The sequence below is a fragment of the Hydractinia symbiolongicarpus genome, chromosome 10 (assembly GCF_029227915.1).
Source record: "Hydractinia symbiolongicarpus strain clone_291-10 chromosome 10, HSymV2.1, whole genome shotgun sequence".
Classification (NCBI taxonomy): domain Eukaryota; kingdom Metazoa; phylum Cnidaria; class Hydrozoa; order Anthoathecata; family Hydractiniidae; genus Hydractinia; species Hydractinia symbiolongicarpus.
Window position 1 is genome coordinate 19,881,851 of NC_079884.1, and position 27,583 is coordinate 19,909,433.

General features: G+C 34.1%; 2 protein-coding genes across 4 annotated transcripts in view; one reads left to right on the plus strand and one right to left on the minus strand.

Moving 5' to 3' along the window:
- Window positions 1-17,130, plus strand: part of LOC130612300 (coiled-coil domain-containing protein 18-like) — a 54,071-nt gene extending 36,941 nt beyond the window's left edge. For all 3 annotated transcript variants that reach the window (XM_057433610.1, XM_057433612.1, XM_057433611.1), the window contains 9 exons: window positions 7,713-8,411; window positions 8,903-9,024; window positions 9,215-9,344; window positions 10,353-10,469; window positions 11,294-11,437; window positions 11,546-11,632; window positions 12,086-12,328; window positions 15,331-15,573; window positions 16,069-17,130. In XM_057433610.1, coding sequence (XP_057289593.1) covers window positions 7,713-8,411; window positions 8,903-9,024; window positions 9,215-9,344; window positions 10,353-10,469; window positions 11,294-11,437; window positions 11,546-11,632; window positions 12,086-12,328; window positions 15,331-15,573; window positions 16,069-16,488 — 2,205 coding nt within the window. In that variant the 3' untranslated portion in view covers window positions 16,489-17,130. The remainder of the gene's footprint in view (window positions 1-7,712; window positions 8,412-8,902; window positions 9,025-9,214; window positions 9,345-10,352; window positions 10,470-11,293; window positions 11,438-11,545; window positions 11,633-12,085; window positions 12,329-15,330; window positions 15,574-16,068) is intronic.
- Window positions 17,131-18,079: 949 nt separating this feature from the next.
- LOC130612302 (casein kinase II subunit beta) lies at window positions 18,080-23,163 on the minus strand. Its single transcript, XM_057433614.1, has 6 exons — window positions 22,954-23,163; window positions 19,797-19,899; window positions 19,550-19,665; window positions 19,344-19,419; window positions 18,840-19,029; window positions 18,080-18,612 (listed from the first exon to the last, which is right to left on the minus strand). Exons 1-6 carry the CDS (start codon window positions 23,023-23,025, stop codon window positions 18,492-18,494), a joined length of 678 nt encoding a protein of 225 aa, XP_057289597.1. The 5' UTR covers window positions 23,026-23,163; the 3' UTR covers window positions 18,080-18,491.
- Window positions 23,164-27,583: the final 4,420 nt, after the last annotated feature.

The window sequence follows — 27,583 nt, forward strand, 5'->3', positions numbered from 1 at the left end:
ATATAACTATTATAATTACTATAATAAAAATAAATTATTAATAAAATAAACCACTTAACAGACAAACAAAAAAACGAACCTCTGAGGTATCGATTACCAAAAAACTGAATAATAGCACATGGATGAAATTGATAAAAGTAGAGTATACAGTGATCAATAATTATCGTACAGGGTGGAACAATGGTGCAGGGGACAAAAATAGAAACAAAAAATATTTTTACAAAACAAGTGTTTGTAAGCACTTACACGAACAAAAATTTTTGTTTGTACTGATATATAAAGATTTATAGCTAGTTTAATAAAAAATACTGCACAAGATTTTGCACAGCCTTAAACCGCAGTAATTGATGTTGCAAAATGTATGAGAAAGCGGACTTAAGAAATAAATAAAATGCATCAATACTGTACTTTTAGAATTCACAACATAGTTTTGCCATACAATACCAAAATAAATGTCCGCAAAAGAGTAGTATCATCAGCTTTTTATAAGGGTTGTAGCACTTTTCCTAAATTCACTGTTTTTAAATGTAAATACGAAATTACTATCCTGTTCAGTACAGTCAAAAGATATTACTATTTCATTTTCCAAGACTTTCCTTATCAAAACTCTCCTCTGACTTTAGGATACTGCCGAACCCTAATTACTCTGATGAGCCTTATAAATGTAAAAGACAAGGGTGCGCCGAATAGGAACATTTACCCCCATCAACAGCGCACGCTACTCTCATGTGGCAGTACATTTCGCACAACACAACGGAAAGATATAAAGAGCAAATTATCTATTTTGTTTATTTTAAATTTGCATTATATACTGCAACACAATTGTTCAATAAATTATGTAAGAACCTGACGGTAAACCACATTTTGAGTATAACATTCCCTATTAAAAAACCCTTGCCTGGATACCAAATGCTCTTGCTCTAGAAAAACCAACATACAGCTGACCATGAGAAAAACATGGCCTGCGCAACAATATTCCAACCTTTTCAATGGTTTGACCTTGTGCCTTGTTTATTGTCATAGTATAAGGCAGCCTTAGTTTAAGCTGTCTTCGACGTAAAACAAAAGTCATACCTGTATCCAAAGGTGCAAGTTCCACCCTTGGAATAAGTACCCTATCTCCAATGGCATTGCCAGTGAGTACTTCAGCATCGACACAGTTGTCATAAAGACGTCTTATAATTAACCAAGTGCCATTACATAAAGCATTATTTGTGTTTGTGTTTCTTAATAACATAACAATGGTACCAGTTTTTAATTTAAGACAATGAGGAGGCATACCTGAAGGTGTGATACTATTTAAAAATTCTACTGGATATTGATTCCGTTCCTCCTCATCGTCACACGCAACATCATCTGCACTGAAATAAACTTTTTCTTCACCAGCGCCAACACCTGATCGCTAATAATAAGTCAGTCATCATTTGTGGGTGTTAGTACCACAGATGATGTCGTAATTTCTGGTGAAAGATCCCTAAACAAAGTATCAACAATACATTCATTTTGTATCATACATTGGGATGGCACTTCAATTGCACCTTAAAAAGGTTCTTGCTCCCGAACAGGTAATACACCTTTTCCAAGTTGCAGAAGCCATGCAGCAAATTGTTGTCCTGGCCTTGTTCTCATGTTTCGATGTAATCGAAATTCTATAACTAAGTGCCATAACGGAGAACTTTTTAAACACATGTCCACAATTTCAGTTTGTTTACCTTTTCTGACAACAGGCAGTAACTGTAAAAAATCACCACCTAAAAGAACAACTTTACCTCCAAATCGAAGCTCATTATTACAAATATCTTGTAGAAGACGATCTATTGCATGAAAAGCATGCTTAGGAATCATGGAAGCTTCGTCAAGTAAAAAGAGACTCTTTTGTCGTAATTCTGCAGCATAAGTAGAAACCGGGTTATGCTCCATGTACTGTTCTCTACAATGGAAACAGTTAATCGGAATAGTCTATGAATAGTGGTACCCTTTTTCAAAAGTGTTGCTGCTATGCCAGTAAACGCAGCAGTTCCAACTTGGAAACCTCTACTTGTAAGTTCAGAAATAAGGTAATTATAAGTAAAGGTTTTACCACTACCACCAGCACCTTCTAAATAAAACAGACGGTTGTTTGGGCTGCATTGTTAGCAACATTTACAACAGCTTCTATGACTGCATTAGCCAGCGCAGTCTGTTCGTCAGTAAGTTGAGCCCTTAGTTTAGAAGCTCTTTCAGCCTCCATAGCTACATCAATGTTTTCAGTTAGGAGTAATTCATCTAACTGAGGAAGATTATAATCAGTAAGAGATTTACCAAATTGCCCAAGTACAGAATAAGTACAGAAGCATCCTGTACTATGCCTGCTCCTCATTCATTTGGCGTATATAATCTTCATACATTGCATCCTTGTACCTTGTCCACAAAGTAAAAGGATCAGAAGGTTCACAGTGAGTAAGTATCACCGCAAACAGTTGCCTCAATTGTCGAGGCATCTAAAAGTTAACAGCTTCCTGTAAAGTATTGTTCCATTCAGTATCATCTTGCATGAGTCCACGCAATAAACAGGCGTCACGGAATTTTTTAGCAACATTGCCATTGACAGTTCGTAAATCTTCAAAAGAAGTTGCACCAGGTGTATGCAATAGCAACACACACAAAAAAAGCTCACCTGCGCGAGGACTTACACTACATTCTGGATACATTTTTACCATGACCACGTTGTCTTTGTTTCCGAACTTTGTTTTTATTAAAAACAAAATAAAGAGGAATATCTGGATACATATATTGGCGAGAATCATGATTCTTTGCATTTAACACAAACCAAGCTGTTAATTTTTGTAGCCTGATCTGCAGCTCTGTCCAAAGCCTCTTCAGCCTGTCCTTGCTGAAAATAAATAATATGGTTTTTTGGCAAGTGCACTGGCAATCTATGGACAACATGAGATTGTTGGTGCATGTTAAATTCAATATACGCCATACTGCGTCCGGTGCACTGACATACCGCGCATCTAAAAATGTCTGCACCTCATCATGATCAATACGTTCATTGGTCTCAATGTTGGCACAATCGTGACCTTTATAAATATATTTATAGAGGTATTTAACAGATTTAACCGACATGCACGCCTCTAAGTTTATATGGGCATTGTATTTCTTAGAAAGCCATGGATTTTATGGAACAATACAGCGATTACAAATATGTATACATATACGTATACATATCAATGTCAACATTATTGACATTGATATGTATAACATTATCACCACGTCTATATTCAGCTACGGTAGATGCTAAAAATTTCTTTGGAAAACTTTTAGTGCAAACACCATCTTCCATACATCTGAAATTAGGATTCAGATGTCCACATAGTCCTTGAATCATACACGATCGTACAATTTTAAACAGCTCAGGATGTTCCTGTTGATTAGGAATTTCTGCTGTAATAACACAGCCTATGTCATCTGCATCCCTAAGTTTGTCATTGGGATCTAAATGAATTAACAAATGACAATGAGGCAAACCCCTCTTTTGAAATTCTATAACATACCCGTGTGCTATAGTTTTACCTAGAACTCCCATTTCAGTAACATCTTTAAGAAGTTTATTTAGTTTCAGTTTAAAAACTCGAAAAGCTAAATTTGGCCTGCCAACAAATTTTCTGTAATTTTACGCCATTTTGGATTGCACGTAAGAGTCAGAAAAAAATCAGGTTTTCCAAACTTAACAATGACGGCCATGCCATCGGGATAGTTTTAAGCCATGGCACGTGGACTTCCTTGAAAACTCGAAGGAAGAACAACAATACGACCTGGCTGAAGGCCTCGCTCTTCAGCTCGTGCATTCAAATAGTCAGGTAAACCTTCATAATTATCAACACGAAGGTTGGTTTGATTTGCTTATTACCTTCAACTTTAACATAAAAATCAACACAATACTGCTGAAACAATTTCTTACCATAATGAATTGGGCTGAAATATTCCCGAGCAGCTAAACGGTAAGTATAATACTGCAACATTGTAGTAGTGCTGCGAGTACCCGTTGCACATACAGGAACATATCCTATTATGCCAACCTGGTTCACCCCTTGGGAAAAAAAGAGGATACACCATTGGCTCCAAGTTTGCAGACATTGTGGAAATATTATGTAAATCACCTCTACGCGGATAGATAACAACATCCCTGTTTCCAGGAGGTGCTCCATCTTGCCCAACAAATACTGCCGCAACTTCATCATGATGTGGTAAGTTGTAGCGCCTTCGGTCATTGTCAACTCTCAGGCACATACATACTTCAGATGGAGCACGGCTTTGTGCTGCTGCCTGATTTAATTCTTCAGCTTCAAATTCAGCCGTGTACCTATAGACAGCAGCAAACGGACTTACTCGGTCCATGACATCCTGAACAGTTTGCATCACATCTTCACGGCAGCCATTATTTTCTTGGCGTGCCATTCTTTCGTTAAGTGCCCTACCTGCTTCATAAATATAAAGTTGGTTAAAAACAGAGGTTTGTCCTTCAGGAGGGTGAAAGCCCCCAACACGATGCCATATTTGACTACAGATACGAAAGCATAGTGGTCCACGGCCAGGTAGGGGGCGAAGGTTTGTTCCAAAAGAAGCAAATGCAACGGCACTTTTATACTTACGTATATTTGCTTGAAATTGTTTTGCCTGAACAGTATCTGTATTTGTTAATAAATCCCTAAGCTGCAGAGGGTAAGGAGACAGATTAACTAATGCAACTTTACCAGTATGATAACATTTAAAACAATTTTCATTTTCAAACTTTCAAACTTTACAATACACAACATTTCGTTGTGCATTTGCTCGTCTTCTATTTGCAACTTGCCCAACATTTTGCCTTTGTCGAGCAACAGCTTGCCTTTCAGCATCTCGAGCACGTCTATTGGCAGCCTGATCAGGATTTTCTAAACGACGTGCAGCAGCTTTCCTTTCAGCATTTTGAGCACGTCTATTGGCAGCTGGCTCATTACTTTTAGCATAACGAATTGCTGCCTGCCTTATAGCATTATTTTGATGCCTGCTGCTGACTTGGTCAATAGTTTCAGTACAATGCAAAGATGCAGCACGTTGTGCAAGTCTATGTCTAGCTAAAGACACATCTTCATTAATTGATGCACGTGGTATGACATTTACATGCACTTCGTGTGGCAATTCGACATGTTGAGGAATATCTGGAATTTTGCCCATAATAACACCTACTAACCTTTGATTATTTCCTGGGCGTTGCAAGACAAACCTGCCAGCATTATTACAAAGCCTAAAACAACGTACATGGTTGTTATTGTTCAACGGCTCTTTAAAATGGGCTCCTTTTTCTGTCGCCGTTTTTGCTACCGAGACTAGTGAAGCACCGCAGGATACCAGTCTAGTGTAGCGGTTGAATTATTAGTTTTTGAGTGTTATAACAGACTACTTTGTTGCACAAGCTGCAAAAACCTATTATGTTTACAAATTAATCATTTTGCATTATTATTTTATGTTCAGTGGGTTTCGCTTGTACCAACTGCAACGGTCGTTTGTTATATTTTAAGTGATCTGAAATTTACCGAAGCTAGATTTGTATTTCGTACAACGAGTTTCAACAGGCTAAAATTTGTTTTAAAAAACAAAATAAATCATAAATAGTTTTTTATTTTCATTTTTAAGTTTCATTTAGGTTTCATAAAAGCAGTGTTTACAAATTTGAAGTCATTTTTCTACTAATTTTATATTTTTTATTCTCTTTTGCTGTGCTAGTTGAAATATTTAATTATTAATAATGTGAACATTTTTTCTGCTCAATTAACTAAAGCAAATACTCCGCCGTAGAGGACTATAAATCAGTAATACGCCGTAGAACTTTCTGCCGAAACGGCTGGTTTATTGTTATTACTATTCTCTAATGGGTTTGCCATTTTTGGAGAAAAATAAAACCTTAACAATACAACCTAGTAGCTATTTACCACAATTTCTAAAAAAAAAAAAAAAAACAGTTAAAATTTACGGAGTAGCTATTACGAATATGTTACTGAAAAAGTTTTAAAAGCTTAGCTGAAAATAAGTTTGAATTGCTTACTTCTTACACTGTAATGTATCCTCACCACTAACCTTGCTCGTTTCGTCTTTAACACTTGACAAAAAATACAAATAAAATTTGAAATTATAAACTTAGTTAACCAGCTATATTAAAAAATTATAGGAAATCTAATTGTAGTAAAAAAATATGTTACGTAAAACTACTTTTAAAAATGTTAAGCTAGCTAGCTTGCTATATACTTGATTATCTTCTTGATTGACTATCTTTCTTTGACTGCAGAAAACCTTCTAGCTTCCTTTTAAAACTTCTTTCGCGCTTAAACAAAAAAAAGTGTTACAACATATAAATTATGTTTTTCTTTGATATTAAATGTATATTGCAAGTAACCTACTTCTTTCCCTCACCTTCCTGCTTTGGTCGTCAAGGGAAACTTGGATTTTCCCACAAATAGAATTACTTTACTTTGATCAGGTGACTTTTTTCAGCAAATTAAGTTGTTTTATGTCGATCACATGATTCAAAATATAAACAAACAAAAACTCGCGGCATTTCTCAGCAAAAAAGACACGAACGTTTTTGTTTTTGTTTTTAGAATATGCTTTATAAGAATGTAAGACTTGGAAAACATAGAAAATTAGAATTAATGACCAGCCTTGGGAGAATTTTGATTATTCTCAAAACATGTAATATTTTCGGAGACATCAAAGTAAAATGAAGATATCCACTCTGCCTGTTATAGACATACGCACAGACACACTTAGCGTATTATTATATAGATGTTTTTGATACATTTATAGTCTCTGTTCTTGTCTATAAAATGAAAGGGCAGTAAATTTACGTTCAACAAGGTGGGATATCATTTTGTGACCTACCTTTGTGACGTCACTTACATTGAGGACATTCTAATCCTATGGTTCTTATTAAAGTTTAGAAACATTAGGTATTACCTTACAAATAATATATAATAATTAGGATTTTAAAGAAAGATTTTCTTCACAGCACAGAAGTCTGTCATTATGACAATATTGAACTTTCCATCATGGAAAATTTGGCCTTTTTTGTTGATTTTTTTGTGTTATTCTTCTTGAAACAGACTAAAAGTACGAAGAGAATGTGTTAATGTGGGACTATGTAGGAGACTTAAATATCCACAATGATGATAACGATGGTCAAACAAGCCCGTAACCAAACAACAAAAATGGTGATCAACCAACAACGATAGTCAATCAAGCCAGTAATAAAACAAACAAGTCAGTAATAAAACAAACAAGCCAGTAATAAAACAAACAAGCCAGTAATAAAACAAACACGCCAGTAATAAAACAAACAAGCCAGTAATAAAAAAAGCAAGCCAGTAATAAAACAAACACGCCAGTAATAAAACAAACAAGCCAGTAATGAAACAAACAAGCCAGTAATAAAAAAAGCAAGCCAGTAATGAAACAAACAAGCCAGTAATAAAACAAACAAGCCAGTAATAAAACAAACAAGCCAGTAATAAAAAAAGCAAGCCAGTAATAAAAAAAGCAAGCCAGTAATAATACAGCAGTTATTTTTTTCTTTAAGACTGCTAACTCTAGTTTTGAGTATTTGCATGATTGTAATGTATATTTACGGAACAGCATTGTATTTTACATCAATTATACTGTCACCTTCTTATCAATTTAAAATATTTTGCTTTTAGATCCTTGAAAATAAACTTAGAGTGGAGACAAGCCATGTCGAAGATCTTAAAAACAGTCTCAAAGAATGCAGGGATGAGCTGAGTAAAACAATGAAACACCTCAATCAAGGTCATGAAATCACTGAAACTAAAATCTCCCAAGTCAAAGATTTAGAACAAAGAATGCAACAGTTACGAGGCGATTTGGAATTAAAAAACAAATTTATTGAGGATTTAGAGCAGTCATACAATCAAAGTTTGGAAATGCTTGAACAAAGCCAGAAGCGCATAACTGAACTTGAAGAGACTCAAAACGAATACGAAGAAGAACTCTCAAGCTTTAAGCAGAGTACAGCTCAAGAAAAAAGCGAGTCTGGAACAGAAGTTTTGAAATTGACGCAAAGTTTGGCAGAAGCGAATAAGCAAATTAAATTGTATCAGCAGCAGATAAGTGAAATGAACAATGGCCTGGGAGAGGCGAAGACGAAGTTTATCGAATTAGGGGATAGTTTAAAAATGAAGGACGAGAAGCTCTTAGAACAATCTGATATTATTCTCGAGAAAATAATCACCATAGATACGCTAAACAAACTGAATTCTAAAGTGGAAAAAGATTTGAAAGAACATCGAGAAGAGATTGAAGCAATGAAAGCACAAGCAATAGAAAGAGAACAAAATTTGGCTGATTGTTGGGAAAATGAAAACAAGCTGAAAAGCCAAGTATGTGTTACTAGTGATATGTGTCTTTGTAACTCTGTTAGTTCTATTTGTTTTATTAAATTTTCACATTCTGAATTTTACATTTGAATTTAAAAAGATGATAGTAAAAACCTGTTGTTATTAAACTGGTAACGGAAACTGATTTTTGAAAAGCATGTAACTTTGAAACACACACTTTGATGTCACATTCTGTAAGTGACTGGATAAACGACCATGTCTAAAATAAATGCAGAAAGTAAACCGAAAAAGATGTTAATAAAATCCGCTTTTAAAGCTAATAAACTTCCACGTTGAGATATTGCCTAGGAAATTTAAATAAACGCATAGTGCAATTAATCTTTCATGTACGGTAGTGTGCAGAAGTTTGATTCTTTGAAAGTACAAGCCTTTACACGGTAATGTAAAAGGAAGTTTTATTTATTGCATTGTTAAATCCTAACCATATTACGTTTCCTGCAGATGCGATGACGTGTTGGTTTGTTTTCTTTTAGTTGCTCCTGGCGAAAGATGATGCAGAAACCTATTTTAAAAAACTCACAAACGTGGAGAAGCAAGTCGAATATTTAATCAAAGAAAGTAATGGCAAAGATGAGAATATATCTAAAGTAGAAGGGTACACGTTTGTAACACTCTTTGCTATGTGTCGTTGTCGTTCTGACAACTTAAGTTCCATATAGATGACTATAGAAAACACCAATTTAAAACTTCCCTTGGTAGGCTTGTAGCTTAAAAATTGGAATGCAGAACCCTTCTGGGATTAATTGAAAAAAAATGCACCTAATTCAATGAGTTTTTTTTTTAAGGATGCTTGCTATTAGTCAAGATGAGGTGAATATAAAAGAGGTGGAGTTGAAAGAAAGGTCGATACAAGTCGATGAACTCGAAGCCCTAGTAAACGAACAGCAGTTACTATTAAAACAGAAATCAGCTCAGGTAAAACGAAACTCTTTGTAAATAATCTTGGAAACCTGTTGATAGAGGATCTTGTTTTGAAAAATCTCTTTAGCAAATCCAAATAAGTAACTACAATCGTGAATAAAAAATAATGAAACAAAGGAAATGGTAAATACTCTGCCGCCAGGCTGCAATGTCGCTTCTTGCGTACACATACGCCAGGTAAAGAGCGTTTAGAATTTGTTAGTGGCATTCTCCAGCGTGCGCACAACGAAATAATCCACGTAGGCGTCCACAAAATTCGAGAAAATAATCGCGCTGACGTTAGCAACAATTAGCATGTTTCAGGAGTATGGGTTTAACGTAAAGTCCAAGTCCGCTGTGATCATTGAAAAAAGGACTTTGACGAGGTCAAAATGCGCGACTCCAAAATGGAAACAACCAATGTAATCACCTGTGTCGGAAAAACTCGAAACTAGCCGTCCTGTTTCATTATATTTTTGATTGTAGTAGTAGAAGTGCAAAACGTTTAAACCACAATCAGTACAAAGTTTTATTACAAACATTTAAAGCTTTTATGGCTGTTTTCAATAAGTTTAAATTAGTAAGAAAATCACAAAGTGACTATCTGCTTTAACAATGAGATACCGAGTTCAAATACCATTAAACTTGTACTTTTACCACTTTTTCAACCAGGTTAAAAGGATCCCTGCATTAGAAAGGAGATTTATGTCACATATGCTACACCCAAGGAAAAAGCTAACCGTTTTCATTTTTGAATTTCAAAATTGCAACTCCCATACTTTGAATTTATGTTTTCGTTGCTTTATTTGGACATACTAAGCTCAGACATTAGGCTGAATTTAATAATTTTTTTTAAAAAGTAGCTGATAATATTGTGTGATAAAACAAAACACATACGATGCCATCTGTATTCTAATATTTTTTACGGTAAATATCATTGTGCTTATAAAGTGATGATAGAAGGCTTTGTTAATTGATTTCAACTTTAATTTGTGTTAGCAGAAATTTATCCCCTTTGTTTAGTTTACTCAAACGGAAATGAGTTTTAAAAATGACAAAAGTGAATTGGAGAAACGGATCATACAACTCGAAAGTGAAGTGTCTGAGTTGAAGCATTCTTTATCACAAAGAAATGTACAAGTGAGTGTGTTTTTTATCAGACTACAATGCGACTAAATAGCAGCCTTATTCAAGGAAATTAACGAAGCACAAAATTAACCCAGATTTCCAAAATTAATAAAATACCTCTCATTAAAGTGAAAGGTAAATATTTAGGACTTTAAGAAAGTTAAAACCTGTAGTTAAAAATGTTTTTTTCTAGCAATCGCAATACAAAGCTACCACACACGTATACTTCGTGCTCCTTCTGTTTGATGGACGCGAAAATGTTAGTATTGTTCTGATAGGGGTTAGTCGTCAATTGTGGACGGCAAGCTGCAAGACAGCTGATATAGTAAACGTTCTAAAACTGGACCCATTCTCAAAATTAAGATATTTCATGATACACGTTATTTAAATGATTTTTTGTAAGTTAATTAAATTATTTCCTTCGTGTTAATTTTGTGTTTCGTTAATTCTGTGTTTCATTAATTCTGTGTTTCATTAATTTTGTGTTTCGTTAATTTCGTAAAATAATGCAAGCATTTATTTTCTTGTTTTTATGCATGCATTATAACATGTCCACCGTTACTTTATTTAGTAAATTTGTTAACTAGTAATATTAGTTAATATTATAATAAACGCTCTTATTGTTGCGGTCATCGCTCGTTTTGTTATCGTATTTTTGTTTTTCTTGTCGTTGTCGTTATTTTTGTTGTTATTTGCGACGTCGGCGAATCTCCTTTTTTGTCGTTATCGTTATCGTTGTCGTATTTTTGTTGTTTTTATTACTGCTTGTATTTTTGTATTTGACAATCCAGGTTTTGGAAACAGAAAGAACTTTAAGCTTGCATTTATAATTTCAGTTTCAAGAGTTGAGCAGCCAGTATAACGTTCTGAAAACATCATTGAACGAGAAAAATAGTATTTGCGAGGAATATGAGAGAAAATTTAAAATACAAAAAGAGGGAAATCAGTCAACGTCTTTACAAGTTCAGTCGCTAAAACAGGTTTGACTTTTGGTCCGTTTTATTCAGATATTTCTCATTTTGAATTTTACGCTCTCTCTCAATTCAAAGGCTATCCATGTATTATGATGCTAAATTTGTTTTTTTAAGGAGCTTCAAAGCTTTCAAACTAAAGTCCGCCATCAAATCGAAATGGAGGACGAAATCTTAGGTCTACGTAATCAACTAGAGAAAACGGTATGTTTTTGTTATAGTAGACACGCTGTTGAATAACTTTCTCCAATGTGATCCCTGTTTTGGAAGTAAAGCTTAAATGCGATGTTTCCTTTAAGTGTGCTGCGTAAGGTGATTTTCACTGAGTTTTGCAAATTGTTTAAGTGGAACACAGATTGAAAGACATCACAAATTAACAATTTGTAACTGCGTGTGCACTTTTTTTTTTGCAAAAAAAAAATGATTGAAAGTTTTTCAACTTTTATTTCGCGCAAACTTTCGAATATCAACCGATCAAATTGTTATAAAATAATATTACAGTGGATGTGCTTTTTTACTTGGTAAACGAATAATACTTCACTGATTTTCCAATTTTATCAAAATGGTGAGTTTATAATGCTTTTGATAAAAAAGCGGAAATCAATTTGTGCTATCGCGGATTTTTTTTTAATTTCACAAATATGTATTTTTTTTAAGATAAAAGACTTTCAAAGCGTTGAAACACAGTTAATGACATCGCAACAAACCGTCCTTGACCTAACAAAAGAGTTGGACGAACTTCATTCCATGTTGTCCTTAAAAGAAGCGGATTGTACACGACTGGTAAGAGAACTGGGGGTAGGTCAAGTAAGAGAGGCGCAAGAGAAAGCACGGTTAAATCAAGAATTGAGGAAAGTCGTTCAAGAAAAGGAATTCAGATTCTCGCAAAAATACGAAGAGGTAAAAAACCTTTTTATTAAACCCGTAAGGAAATTAATTTTCGCGAAGTTAGTACGTCCTAATATTTTACTAAAAAAAAAAACGTTTTTTATGCGGAGATAAAAGGCTGTTGACTGAAGTTGCAATTCATGTTTTATGTGCTAAGTAAATTTAAAGGAAAAATAATAGCGTAAATCGTTTCTCAAAAAGAAAAAGAAACTAAATGTCTCAAAAATTAATTTTGTCTAATTTCACGAAAGTTTGCGAAAATTATTCCTTTAATCTATAAAGTTTCCTGTACACGCTTTTGCACTTAACACCTCAAAAACCGAACCGATATATCGACAGTAATCTTTCCAAGAATAATCATTGACCAGATCTAACAGTAAACGATTAAAGAAAGACAATCTTGTTTAAAATTTAATGACGTCAGCACGGTCCAGTTTTTCTGACCTCCGTGGGCCGTAACGTTGATTGTTCTACAATGCGGAAATCTTTATTTCATCAGGCGTGATCTTTTGATTATTTCAAAAATTTATATAATATAACTTCTAAGAAGATGTAGAATTCTGTCAGTATCACACGAGAATGGAGATTTTGTCTTTCTGAGCACCGAACGAAAAGTCGTGTGTTCGGTTCTCATCGTAGTAACTTGCTCTATTTTTACTTTATTATAACTTTCTTTGCTGTTTTTCAATAGCATTATTTAACTGGTAAAGTAAAAGTGTTTCCACCATAGTTTATCAAGAGTGAACCTTTTCCAAAAATCGGATTATATATCGGGAAATTGTGCGTGACGTAGATGTAGGCGAAAAGAGAAATAATAATTAAATTTCTTTGCTCTTGGTGGCTGGAGTATTAGATTTTATTTCTGTTCGTAGGTGTGGGATGTACTAAATTCAGAAAAAATCTTATTCGAGAAATATTAGGTGTATGGAAAGAACTTGTACAGGCCTCTTAAAACACGGGACGCATACTCAAGTTAATTCTTGGTGGCTGGAGTATTAGTATTAGATTTTATTTCTGTTCGTAGGTGTGGGATGTACTAAATTCAGAAAAAATCTTATTCGAGAAATATTAGGTGTATGGAAAGAACTTGTACAGGCCTCTTAAAACACGGGACGCATACTCAAGTTAATTCTTGGTGGCTGGAGTATTAGTATTAGATTTTATTTCTGTTCGTAGGTGTGGGATGTACTAAATTCAGAAAAAATCTTATTTAAGAAATATTAGGTGTATGGAAAGAACTTGTACAGGCCTCTTAAAACACGGGACGCATACTCAAGTTAATTCTTGGTGGCTGGAGTATTAGTATTAGATTTTATTTCTGTTCGTAGGTGTGGGATGTACTAAATTCAGAAAAAATCTTATTTAAGAAATATTAGGTGTATGGAAAGAACTTGTACAGGCCTCTTAAAACACGGGACGCATACTCAAGTTAATTCTTGGTGGCTGGAGTATTAGTATTAGATTTTATTTCTGTTCGTAGGTGTGGGATGTACTAAATTCAGAAAAAATCTTATTTAAGAAATATTAGGTGTATGGAAAGAACTTGTACAGGCCTCTTAAAACACGGGACGCATACTCAAGTTAATTCTTGGTGGCTGGAGTATTAGTATTAGATTTTATTTCTGTTCGTAGGTGTGGGATGTACTAAATTCAGAAAAAATCTTATTTAAGAAATATTAGGTGTATGGAAAGAACTTGTACAGGCCTCTTAAAACACGGGACGCATACTCAAGTTAATTCTTGGTGGCTGGAGTATTAGTATTAGATTTTATTTCTGTTCGTAGGTGTGGGATGTACTAAATTCAGAAAAAATCTTATTTAAGAAATATTAGGTGTATGGAAAGAACTTGTACAGGCCTCTTAAAACACGGGACGCATACTCAAGTTAATTCGTATATCAACATATAGGAGGAGGTTGAGCGTGTAATAATTATAGTGATTAGCTGATTAGTGTATAATTCAAACAAAATAATCGCAGAAATCTATAAGCAATAAGTACATCTTTTTCTTTTTTTAAAAAAAATATCTTCCTTCACGGACCGATTAGCTTTCACAAAATCGGCCCTCTGATGTGTATCGTCACCAGATGGGGAACCTGAATTAATCGAAAAATTGTTTTGCAAAGACTATATATACACTCCGAAACAACGGAAATTTTCCGATTCTCTTTTTGTTATTTGTCACCACCACATAAATGTGCGTAGAACTCTTTCTTAATGAATTTTACTGTTTGTGACAGATCTGGTAATGGTTATTTAACCTATTGCTATATTTTTCTTTTTTTTTTCCAAGTACCTTTATTATACCCCGTTATTTCTTTAGGGTCTACTGAATTACTGAAGTTTTAGGTGGGGCTTGAGTCTTTCTTTTTCCTGTCAGACAGACGGATCCATTAAAAATTGAAATATTTCATAAATCACATAATTATTATCAACATTAACTAGAAATACAAATATATTAGTACTATCATTACAAAACTATAAACTGAAAACGTTCTATATATTAGTTTTTAGCTAAGTACCTCTGTCTTAACAGTTCGAAAAAAGTTCAAACAGCGTAGTATACTTTCGTGATTTACTCTATTTTGGCAAAAGGTTTTCCCTGATAAAAGTTGATACTTCACACAAAGCAAATTGCCTAGCAAGTTTTTCCTGCTTCTACGAAAATAATTATGCTGGTCGAGTCTCAGGGGGATTAATTTCGCGAAATTTGTGAAACTTTTGTAGAAAACGTCAAAATTTACGACTTATTGAACCTGTTGTTCTCAGTAAAAGTAGCGATTCTCTTGTGTGAATAAAGGATCATGTACATCAACGGAGCACGAGTTGTCTCAGTCAGATTTATCCGAGATTTTTATTATGATAAGGAACGTTTTTAAAAGAGGAAGTGTGGAAGTTAAATTTAAGATTGAATTTTTTTGAAAAGGGACATAGACTTTTGAATTGTTTTAAACAATATATATCGTACGCTGAATTAATAAATTAACGCCTCCGTGATGATTTTTGTTTGCACAGGTGGAAATGATGCGTAGCAGACAAGAAGATATCGTCACATTGCACCAACAGGAAATTATGAAGCTCAAACTCACTCTTCAGTGTGTTAACGATAAAAATCAGCTTTGCAAACACGATCTGGAGCGCAGTAATGTCCGCGTGAGAGAGCTAGAAGAAGATGTAACTTGTCTAACAAAACAGCTGCAGTTGGAGCAACAGAAATCCAAAGAGTTGGCAGACGCGGTCGTTATTTGCGAGGCTAAGGTAATCCTTTGTTCAATCAGACTTTGTAATTCAATTTTTTCAACGTTATTAAAAACAGTGCCGAAGTTAAATTTTTGTTATTTGCCTGTCTGTTTCGATGATACGTCAACAATATGACTGAATGCAGGCGTGAATGAGAAAGGCTGCCTATTTCGTTGAATCATGCTTTTCTAAAAACAACTGTCTTTGTTTAAATACCGGCATTTCACCATGAATACATAGGATGAATGTCCGTAAATTCTTACACTTTTCTTGACATGGCAATCTGTTTTTTTATAAATCGGTATAAATTCATTTTTAATCATAGCAGTTTAAACTACTGGGCATTAATTAAATTTTTAAGTTTTTAAGGTGGTATTAAAGAGAAATTTTTATGAAAGCTTCATCAATGACGTGAAAAAACTTTGCATTATCGTCTAGGTCAATCGGTCATAAGGGTTTTTCAAGCTCTTTTTCAGTTGTATGAAAACTGCGTTTGTTTGCTTGTTTTTGCAGGCTGCACGCTATTCTGCCCGCCTTTCGAGCTACGAACGAGCTTCACTGTCGAATCGAATTCACTCTGACTATTCGAAGCTAAAACTAAGCGATGGACACTCTTCGTGGAAAACTCCGGAAAGTAGCCCTAACGCTTCTTTGGCAACGACGTCAGTCGTCAGCTCACCTGTCTCTCTCACAGAGAGATCAAATCACTCATCACTTGTTGGAACTCACAACGAACAATCTTCCTCCTTTAATCAGATTAATAACGAACTTAGACACTCCAGAAATATCGAAGAAAGTTTCGATAACTTGATACAGCGAGCTAACGATGAATTAGACATCCTAAATATGTCGAAAAGGCGCGCTAAACCCTTCGAAAGCTCACCTGACGGGAAGATGGAATCTAGTTGGAGGTCTTTCAATAGTCCGAGGTGATGTCACGCTGTTGAACACAAAACATTTTTGAAAGCTCATAAGAATACAGCTGTAAACAAATACGCCATCCTACACTAGATAAAAAAAGAAACCTTCCGGTCTTAAATCCATGTATTTCGTATATACGAAGTTCAGTTCTGTTATGTACATAAAATAGTGGATATTTTTTAAAGTTACAGAATTGTGGCGAATGATGTTGTGACTTTTACGCAGAAATTTCGAGGAGAAAAAAAAAGTTTTTGTTATTTTATTGCAGAGTTGTTTAACTTCTTTTATTTTTTTGCAATTTTTATATATGAAGGGGAAATTATTTCAGTAGCTGCATATGGTATATTTTATTATTTATGGAAAAGAACTGTTTCTATTGAAGATGGCACTCCGTGTTAGTGATTTAATAACAAAATATTCTCTATCCCAGAGAAATCCTTCTTACGAATGACAAGTAACCAAGCTATTTAAAAAGTGCAACTTGCTGCCTGTGTTCGAATATTCTAGAAGCATACACTCAAACATAATGCCAAAAAGTGTTCCTTTCTTATTTGAATCTCTGCGAAGAAGTGTATTTATAAACTATTTGAATTAAAAAATATTTTTACATGTAAATTGTTGTAAATAATATATATTTCATAAATTTAATATTTATCCTTGTGTGTATTATTATGCTACAGTATCCATGGAGTTTTTCGTTTATAGTTTAAATTTTAGTTTCTATCGAAAACAGTTTTAACCTGGTCAGTGTTTTAACGATATAGAAAGATAATCTCCATCACTGGTACGAAAACTATCCACATCGTGATTGATACTGCACATAATTTTGAGAAAAACTCGGGAAAATCAATAAAGGAGCCCAGAAAAAAACTCAGGGTTATTCTTGCAAACGGTTTGGAAAACTTAAAAGAACCATTTGAAATAGTTCTCTATTCCCGCAAGTTTTTCCCTGTGTTGTCATTTTAGTATCAAGGAGAAATCGGCATCAAAAATCAGGTCATGCAATTTTGAGGGAAAAAGTAAAACGAATCGCTTTTTCACATTAATCCGAAAATACGACTTCATTGCCCAGCGGGATAGACGGAATTTGGAAATTCAGAATTTGGTAAACAGTAATGGTAAACAGTAATGGTAAACAAATGTGCAGACTCCATGGAGGGGATTGTAGTGTCCTTAGAAACAGAAAAGGAGAACATTTTTTTGCGTGAGAATGTCCTATTTCTAACATTGGATTTAGCTACAGGTTATTATCCTGGTTTAACAGGAGAAAACAGGAAGCCGTACAATTATTCTAAATTTGTACAGAAAGATATTTCCATTTTATATTGGTACAGGTAATGTCGGATTAGGTTAAAAATTTATGCATAAACCAATTCAAAAATGTTGAATAACTTTAAAAACACGTAATTTTGGAAACGTGTATTAGTTTTATTTCGAACTCTGACTTGCTGGACTATTAGCAATTTTGTTTTCAGGTTTTCGCGCGAATGAGTGAAAATCAAAGATAGTTATGAAAACGCCGATTTACAATCGTTCGAGTCACATCTTTCGTCTAGCTTATGCAAAAGTGGTTCTGTTAATCCTGTAAAGAAGATGTATCCTCTTCTGGGGACAAAGTTATTTCCAAATGCTAAACTGTCTAATAAGCTTACAGTAAACAGTACAAATGTATAACAAATATTATTTATTGTAAACACAAAAAATGTATTTTCTCATCTAGCCTGCACATAAATATGAACATGTTACCGCACTGTGAAAAAAGGTCAAATTATAATAAATATTTATAGTAAGTTTCAAAGCAAGCTGTAAATAAAATTAAGACTGTAATATTGTTCAACTAGTTTTTTAGGCTAATTCATGTTGAATTTTTTATCTGAGGTCTCGAATTCTCGACTTTATTTTTTTTACATGCCAAGTAAAAAACAAAACTATCAAATTCCATTCTACTTGAGCGTGTTGGTGCGTTTTTGTATCGTGTCACAAAAACGTGTAAGTGCAAACAAACGCTAAAATATCTATTTGTAATGTCCCGTTTTAATCGGCCTTGGCCGCGCCGATGCGCTTCTACTTCGAGCGTTTGCAGCAGCTTGTGCTTGGAGCTGATATGACATCGGATGAATTTTAAAACCGAACAACCTATTGCGAGAAAACAATTCGATTGTTAAAACATGCTCAGTTAATGCTGGTCGTAGCGCTTTTAAAAATTAAATGATTCTTTAACAAATATTGGCCAAGTTACACAACTTAGCACAACGAACAAGCTGAATATTATAAAGTACTAAAAAAGTTTTTCATTTGTGCATTAATATATTTTAAAGATTTTCTTGCACCATACAAAGGAATAACTTTAGAAAAACACTAACCTAGGTACAAATTGGTTTGGACTTCTTTTCGGTCTATATTCTGGGTGGACCATAAATAGCATATGCGGGAAACCTGTGCCAAAGTAAGCGCCGTCAGTGTGGTGATGACGTGAAGACTTCGGGTTGTAAACATCCATACATTTTGGACAGTACAGTTTCACCATAGCTTCACCTGGAACATCTGACAAACCTAAAGCAAAATATTCAATCAAGAGTTTCGACAACTAAATAGGACCCCAGGCACTAAAACAATACGATACTACTATTAATATTCAAGTAAGGTAAGAATTGGTGACAATGAAAATCACTCTGCTGATCAAACTCTAGCACACAATTTTTTCAAAAGGTTATTTTGACACAAAGGTAAAACCTTATTTTGCCATATTATCATAAAAATATGTGATATTGCAGCTGGTCTTCAATTTGAATACGTAGAGTACATCAACTTACGGTAGGTAATCTTCTTGTTATAAATTTGAAAAAAAGAACTCAATGATTTCATACCTATTGGCATAACTGGTTGATTTTCACAATATACACGGGGACAATGACCAAAATCGCCGTTTTGCCATTTTTCAAGCTACAACACAAAAATCATTTAATCAAATATTTTTATAAGCAACGTTCTTGCGCGTCCATAGGAATACAATAACTACCCTCAAAACGTAATTTATTAATTTTTATTATCAAAAAATTTGTGCCAATATTACCATCTGGGCTATCCCCCTGTTGGTCAAAATATATCTTGCATGTATTAAACCATATAGCATCTCTGCTGCTTGTTCAAATAGATCGCTCTGGTTTGGATTGTCTTCTAATTCATCATCTGTAAAAACATAAAATCAGAATTTATATCAATCAATAATAAAAACACATCCCTGTAGGTAATTCACAAGATACTTCATATAATACCAAGAAAGATAAGACCTGCATGTAGCATATATATAGGCTAAATACCTGGTTCTAAGTCTAAGATCATGTCAAGAGCTTGTCTGTAGTGTGGGACTTGTTCATTTAAGCTGGTTAAATTAAACTTATCTTGAATGTAGTCTTCATCAACCTACAAGGGAATGCATAAAGGCAATAGAAACTTTAATTACAATGTTGAGTATAATTTCCCTTCCCAATATATAAGTATATATTGGAAAGTCGTAATAAATTATCAAACACCTCTTTCGAACTGCTAATTCTCTAGCCTAAAAAGTATGGGAATTTAACACTTATTACTTAAGCTTCTCTTTTTAAATCTACTACATTTAGGTACTTAGTTTTGCTTTGAAATGTTTACTATTCAATTTACATCAAGAACTTACTTTTCACAATTCAATATCTGAAAAATTCACCTTTAACAAATAAAAACCGACACCATTAGAAATCTCAGCATATCTCATTGTTTTACTTTTGTTTTCATGTTCATAAATCCTTTTTTAAGCCCAAAACAAAAGTACATGAACAAAAATTGTTCTTGTGACAAACATTTAAACATTGTAGTTAAGAAACTGAATCTTATTCACATGAAAACAAAGAATTAAATTCACAAACAGAATCCAACTGAGGTGAAAGCTTTGACTGCAAAAACATATAAAGACCAAACAAATCGTTAATTAAAAGTGGTCATTATAAAACAAGGATTTTCATTATATTGAAAATGTCAATAGTATAAAAAAGGTCAATCAGTTCCAACAAAAGTCTGTTTTGGTGGGGAATTTAATTAGTGGGAGGCATTAAATTTAAGAAGGGAAGTTACTAAATGTAACTTTATCTTTGATATAAGCAGTTTAACTTGTTGTTGTTTTTAAAATTAAGAAAAAAAGGAATAAAGAAAGCTCTGCATACATAAACTGCTTATCTTGGTACACCAAAGTGGATAAGGTTCTAAAGTTATCATTTAACCACAGAGACAGGCATGGTTGGGAAAATTTGACCCATTCAACTAAAAAAGCAGGGTTTTTTTAAATTGACTGAATAGAGGTAAAAAGACAGAGGTAGAAGAATATTAGGCCACCTTTAAAACACCATACTATGACCAGTGACAATTTAGAGATGTATGTAAAAAATAAGGTGCATCAACTATAGGTAATTAAAAAACAAAAAAAACAGAACTAAAAACAAATGAACACACACAAAAACACACCCCAGAACAACAGTAATGATAGATAGATAGATGTGCATATTTTACATGGCTAGCCTCACAAATATCGAGGGATATACCCTGTCTATTATTTCCAGGAGGGGCCATGGCTTAGATGGAGAGTCCTAGAGTATTTAATGCTCATTTTGAGCTATGCAGACCCAATTAGGACCCGCGCTCTACTAGACAACTCCCGGCAACATCCAACGGCCCACATAGTGTGCCATCTCCCCAATTTCCCTCACATGGCTTGGGTTAACCCGGGGCTATGGTAACATTCACTCGCCCATGTTGAATCGCCGTCAAGAGGAATCGAACCCCGGTCGCCCGCACAGAGTACGAGAGCTATAACCACTAATCAACAGAACAACAGTAATGCAACAAAGTTTCAGCAATTAACATCACAGGGTTAAAATAAGCTATTTTGGGTATAAAAATATTTAGGTTTAAATATAATATATTCAGTTTTAGATGTGTTCATTGAAATTTATTGGCATTGAGCTGGTTACAAAATTGCTTGATATCAGACTGGCATATATTTTGCAGGTGTTTAATACTTTTACTAACATGAAACAAGTTAGTTTTGTCTGCAAAACAATGGATCTCACCAAATCTGTAATAGCATGAAACAAGTCGTTTATATATTAGGAAAAGGAGAGGTTCAAGAACTGGGAATCTTCTATCATTTTGATTGTTCACTGATAAAAAGAAGCAAAAAACCCCTTCCACATACAGTTATACATTATTATGTTGAAGCTATGCAAGAACAACACACCCAAAGTTTGTAACAAAAAGGGATGTTAATGTGCATGCATGGCAAACAGGCTATCTGTTTTTAGCGATTCTAAAGATGGCAGCAACGTTTTATAAAACAAGAAGAGTGAAAGTGGTTGGCAAACTTTCTGATTTTGACCAGAATAGCCAAGCATTTTTTCAAATCTCCATCGTCTATCGGATGATGTAACCCAAGGATATTTCCAGGAGTGATTCAAGTCCTTTGTCCTTTTTTCATAAGACATTTACAGTATCACAAGTCATCTAATTTAGTCTTATATAATTTTTGGTGATAAATCCAAATGTCACTTATTTTCCCCAAAAGTTTTTTGTTTTCTCTTTTAAAATTTAATGACGCTAACCTGTATCCAAAAAAAGCTAGCAGACGTGCTGACTCTCCCTATTTTATTTTAACTCTTTTGTAATGTGTCCTAAATAATTAGTGTTTCTTATCCTCCCAAATGAAAAAAACCTAAAATTTTATTTAAAAATGTCTAAAATAATGACTGTTTAACATTAGCAACTTTTCATTCCTTGTGGTCAACATAAATCGGTACCATAAATTTGGTAAAACCCATTAATTCAACATGATAAACTCACAGCTGCTCACAAGAACAAAAAAAAGAGGAAATAAAAGTTGAAGCAATGTCTGGTGTATCTTCAAGGTATCTGGAGCGATGCAATTCATATTTTCTCCAACAAATAGTATTTAATGATTTGAGATCCTCCCTATTTTTTATTTTTAAAGTTGTCATGGATATTTATATATCCTGTATATGAATATATACCATATGATTATTTGAACAAGATTTATTGTAATTCAAAGTTTATAGATTTTATAGAGTATGACTATAATATTCAACTGCAGTGAAACTTTTTTACTGCAGTTTATTTATGTCGTAATTTCTCCATAAAACATTAAATGTTTGGCTACTAATAGAGGTTGTTATACTTAGTGTTGAAACATGACAATTTGCATGCTTCCATAAATTTTGATGCTGAATTCAAAATGTTGGTCATCATTTTTTTAATAATAATTAGAAAACGATTTAATTTATCATATTTTGTGTTGTTTTCTACTGCTGAACAAGTAACTAGGGAGTCCTTTTCATGTACATCTGTTATAATTAGTTGTTAAAGACTTAACTAAACTTCTTACAAATAATAAAAAACGATTTTCAATTCCCTCGCTTAAGAATTTCGTCTTACCTCACAAAAAAACTCGTTTCCACGTAGCCCACAAAACCATGAGATCCATGATACTTCCTCTGAACTGCTCATGGCTCTTAATTTTTTTAAACAAACGACTTTTTGCTACAAAATATCTCAATACAAGCCGGAGTGTAATTAGGAAAATAAACGTCCTCTGGCCGCCTCGTTGACTAATGAGTCGAGAAGCTCACAGATACGATAATACTCGACATGAGTTGGTCCTTACTTTTGTGTACACTCCATCGCTAAGCTTTAAAAATAACTTTTGCAACCTTGGCTCCAAACCATTTTGACCGCATGGGCCGCGACGCCAGTTCGAGAGAAGAGAGGCGGAATTTTTGCGAAAATCTATTTAATTGTGCCCCGTCGAAAGGGCGCACATTTAGTGGACCGCGGGTATATAGTGTTTGTGTTGTATGGCAGAAAAAAATTTTCCAATCCGCTCTGATATAACACAACCTATGACACAACCAAAAAATTTATATCGTATAATTAGCTGTACTGCACCATATATATAATTATTCTGCATCGGCTAACCATTCTGTTACTGGCTAATTATCAGATCTCCTTGGGTGCCTAAGCCAGATATTTTGTTGAAAAAAATGGACCCTTATTTGCTTGAAAAATATTCTTGACCTTACCTAAAGTATCACAATATATTTTTCTAAGATTTCTTAGAAAAGACTTGATTTTAAAAATCTCATGAAAAGATAATAATTGTGTGTTTACCCTTTAATAATTGTGTGTTTACCCTTTTTTTTGTTTCAACTTGTTGAATTCAATTCGAAATTTCAAAAGTTAGATATGTTCAACTTTTTGAATTTGTCAAACAATGACCAATAAATTTCCTCAAAATCAAAAAAGGATAATAAACAATCAAATTTGTTCAATTCAGTAAATCGATTTCGACAAAATATATCCTGTATTGTCCACAGGTTTGAAAATCATGTATCGCCTGCTTAAAATGTTACTTGTTTAACAATGATATCGAAAGCCAGCTTGCCTAAATTTATACATATATATATTATACCTTTTATAACATGGCATTGGTTTGTATCTTTTTAATAAATTCTCACTTTAAATCAAAGAGGGAGACAATAATTACACAGCCTGGTATTAATTCAGTTCCTGGTAAAATTGTTTTCTTGTTTCTTATTTTTAAATATTTTAAATACTTTTTCTTCAGATGCATCATCAGCATTTCGGAAAATCTTCAACGAGAGTAAATTTTAAAGGATTTTATTGGTAAATTATTAAGTAATCCATCATTGAAATTGAACTTGTTCAGAAGTTATTATAGTCGAATCGTCAAGTTCATAAATAACAATCTGTATCCTAGAAGGTGAAGAATTTTTCAGACCAGTTATAAAAATATATAGTTAAAGTTTTTAGAATATATATACACTACATATATGTAAAAAAAATATCTCTTATTTTTTATTTATTACGATGTATTTTAGGTTAGTGACAATAATAATTGAGAATTAGGATACTTATGATTTGTTTACCCCATTGTTCTCCTTTTTAAAAGGCTATACTTCAAATTTCGGAATCTTCCAGACTAATGACGGAAATCTTTAAGCCGCAGGGCTTCTTATTTATAATTTCCCCCTGGGCAGTAAGCTTTCCACAGTCTCTATTCGATTCGGTTCTGCATTTCTGTTATCATACCCGTTATCACGCAGTTACATGAAACATCCACCATTTTCCAATTTCGATCCCGTTCTAAATTAGTTATTTCTTAAATCGTTACTAGCAATTCGGGGCGCATTTGTGGTAACTATGGCTGGTAATAGCCGTATTCCGTCTGTCTGTTCGTGCGTCTGTTTGTCTTTTTGTTACGGAAACACGAAATGCGATATACAAAGGACGGGCGACCCCGTGGATTCTTCCACGGGTTAACGACTAGTTTCTTTGTAATAATACGAAGTGTATGTCACGGTCATAGTGGATGTGTTCATTTTCTTTTGAAGTCGCCGAAATTTTCTTTTAAAGTTGCCGACAAAAGTAAGTCTCAAATGTTAAATTTTATGACGTTACGGCGCGACGTCAATAATACTACTTTAACGTCAATATCTTATATTAAATTAATGAAGCCATTACACATTCTCGTCCCCAGAGCTCTTTAAGATTAAAACCTCAAAAGTAGCTCTGGACCTGTCTGGTCCACGTGATGAAAATATGCCACTATATGTGGCATATTTTTGTGACTCGATTACCTGATGCTGTGCTTGTATATTATAATTTCGTTTCAATTCATTTTGCAGCCACTATTTTTATTTTTTAGGTGTCGCCTTCTAGTAACACGCATTCTAGTACCACGCATTATTTAGACCATAGTCATAAGTACGATGGATTATTATTAGATTATGGCTTCTCTTCTTAATAAAAACACTTTTCTTCTTAATAAAAACACTTCTCTTCTTTCCTCGGAAATCTTCTCTTCCGATCGAAACACTTCTCTTCCAAATTGAGAAGCACTTCTCTTCCACGAACTCAAAAAATTCCCAGACCTAATTCTAGTCCGGAATATTGATTGAGCTGGATTTTGATAACTCAAGTTTTTGAATAAATGGTAACCCTCGTCCCCAGGCAATTTTGCCTTTTCGAAACATAATGGTTGACCACGAAAATCCCTGGAGACAAGGATGAATAAATGACATACTGGCTCCCGGCCATAAAAAAGATCAAACGTTCTTAGTAATTAATAACCCTCCAAAAATCTTTACCTTTTTTAATACACCCACTAAATTCTAACCAGGCTGGTCAGTATTCTTATCATTCTATTGTTCTTAACAAAAGAACTATTGTTTTTAACCTAAAATCCTAGCCTAATATTTAAGCATATTCATTATAGTTAAGAAAAAAATGTGATTTGCTTGGTTGGCACTACCATGACTTTGAGGACTCTGGGCAGCAATTTATTTTTTCATTTATTGTGTCTATTGATGAATAAAATTAATTACTCTGCTACTAATCTGAATTGATTAGTGATATTACTTTATTCATGCACATATTTTGGGACCTGCTACAATAAGCTGTCCGTAAAGTGAGTACGTGATAGCCAAGTATACTTCTTGCGAAAAATGGAAAAAATATACAAACCATAGATGTAAAACTACGGACCAGATTTTAAATTTTAGTTGCGAAAAGAAAGTTTGAGGCCACATGCAGAGAAGTGTTAATTACAGAAGAGAATTGTCAAAATGTAGAAGAGAAGTGTGAGAATACGGAAGAGAACTGTTTGGATCACAGAAGAGAAGTGTTTTTAAAATGGAAGAGAAGTGAGCCATAGGGGCCATCGTACATAAGAAACAGAGACACGCTTTTTTAGCCATGATGGGTGGGGGGGGGGGGTAATTTGTGGCCCCTTAACTGCATTCACTGTGTTAGCCACAGTTATCTAAGAACAATATAAAATTAAATTTTTGTTTTGTCTTTTGCTTGGTTAAGGTTTTTAGCAGGGGTATTCTTTAAGCGCACTCGACCATTGCTTCAATTTTTTTTATATGTTGGTGTAATCGAGACTATTCCAAACAAACAGGGCGCGCGTGTAGCTAGGAAAAATACCAATGGCATACATACACCATTTTTTGTGTAGCTATGTTAAAACGAAACTTTTGCGAAAATGAATGGCTTATTTCGATTTATTAGCAAAAATTATATAGGAATATATATAATAAATCAGGAGTAAGACAAAAAGTAGTAGCTATAGCTAGCTAGTTATATTATAAATATTAATCATTGCATGAGATAACACTGAAAGGGAAACGGTTTCCCATGTTGTATAGGAAAATTCCCATGTCATATAGGGCAAATGGTTTCCCATATAGGAAACCGTTTCCTAAACTAATTTTTTTGATTTTAATTTGGGTTTCCCTTTTGGGGAACCGTTAGCTACCCATTCTCAAGACCGTTTTACAGAATTGCAGAAAGAGGGCTACGATAATTTTTTTTTCCCTCAGTAAAAATTTGCAGAAAATATTCCCTTTCTATTGGTTAAAAATTTGTAGTGCGCTTCTTAACCAGCTCTTAAGCAGATTCCGTGGTGGTTTCCCGATTGGGAAACCATTGCCGTATTTCTTGCCCATTTAGGGTAACGGTTACCCAAAAGAGAAACCGTGAAGATTTCTGAATGGGAAACCGTTTCCCAGATGGGTAGTGGTTTCCATTTACGTCTCAACTCCTGAACTGTTAATATATGAAATATTTTTTATATCAAACCAAACCCTATTTTGAAGGAAATACTTTTTTTTGTAGTTTTCCTTCAAAAAAAATAAAATAAAATTAAGTTACTTTTACTTGCTAAGATTGCAATCGAGGCACTTTGGATACGTGTCTGCGTTCTCATCAGCAATTTTGAGATATTCCCCATAGTGTATGCATACTGGTTCATATTTACACAAATGTGCAATCTCCCAAAAGGTGAATCTTTATCATCATGATAAAGATTCACCTATGGATACACACCATTGGGATAAACTATCTGTGTTCATCACTAACATATTGCTGCACATAGTGTTGTGGGTTCATCTGCAGCTCCCATCGAAGATCAAAACCTGCTTGCAGGTTATACTCACCAGTCATGATCCAAGGTCCAATCATGGTGAAACATTCTCTGTTGGGA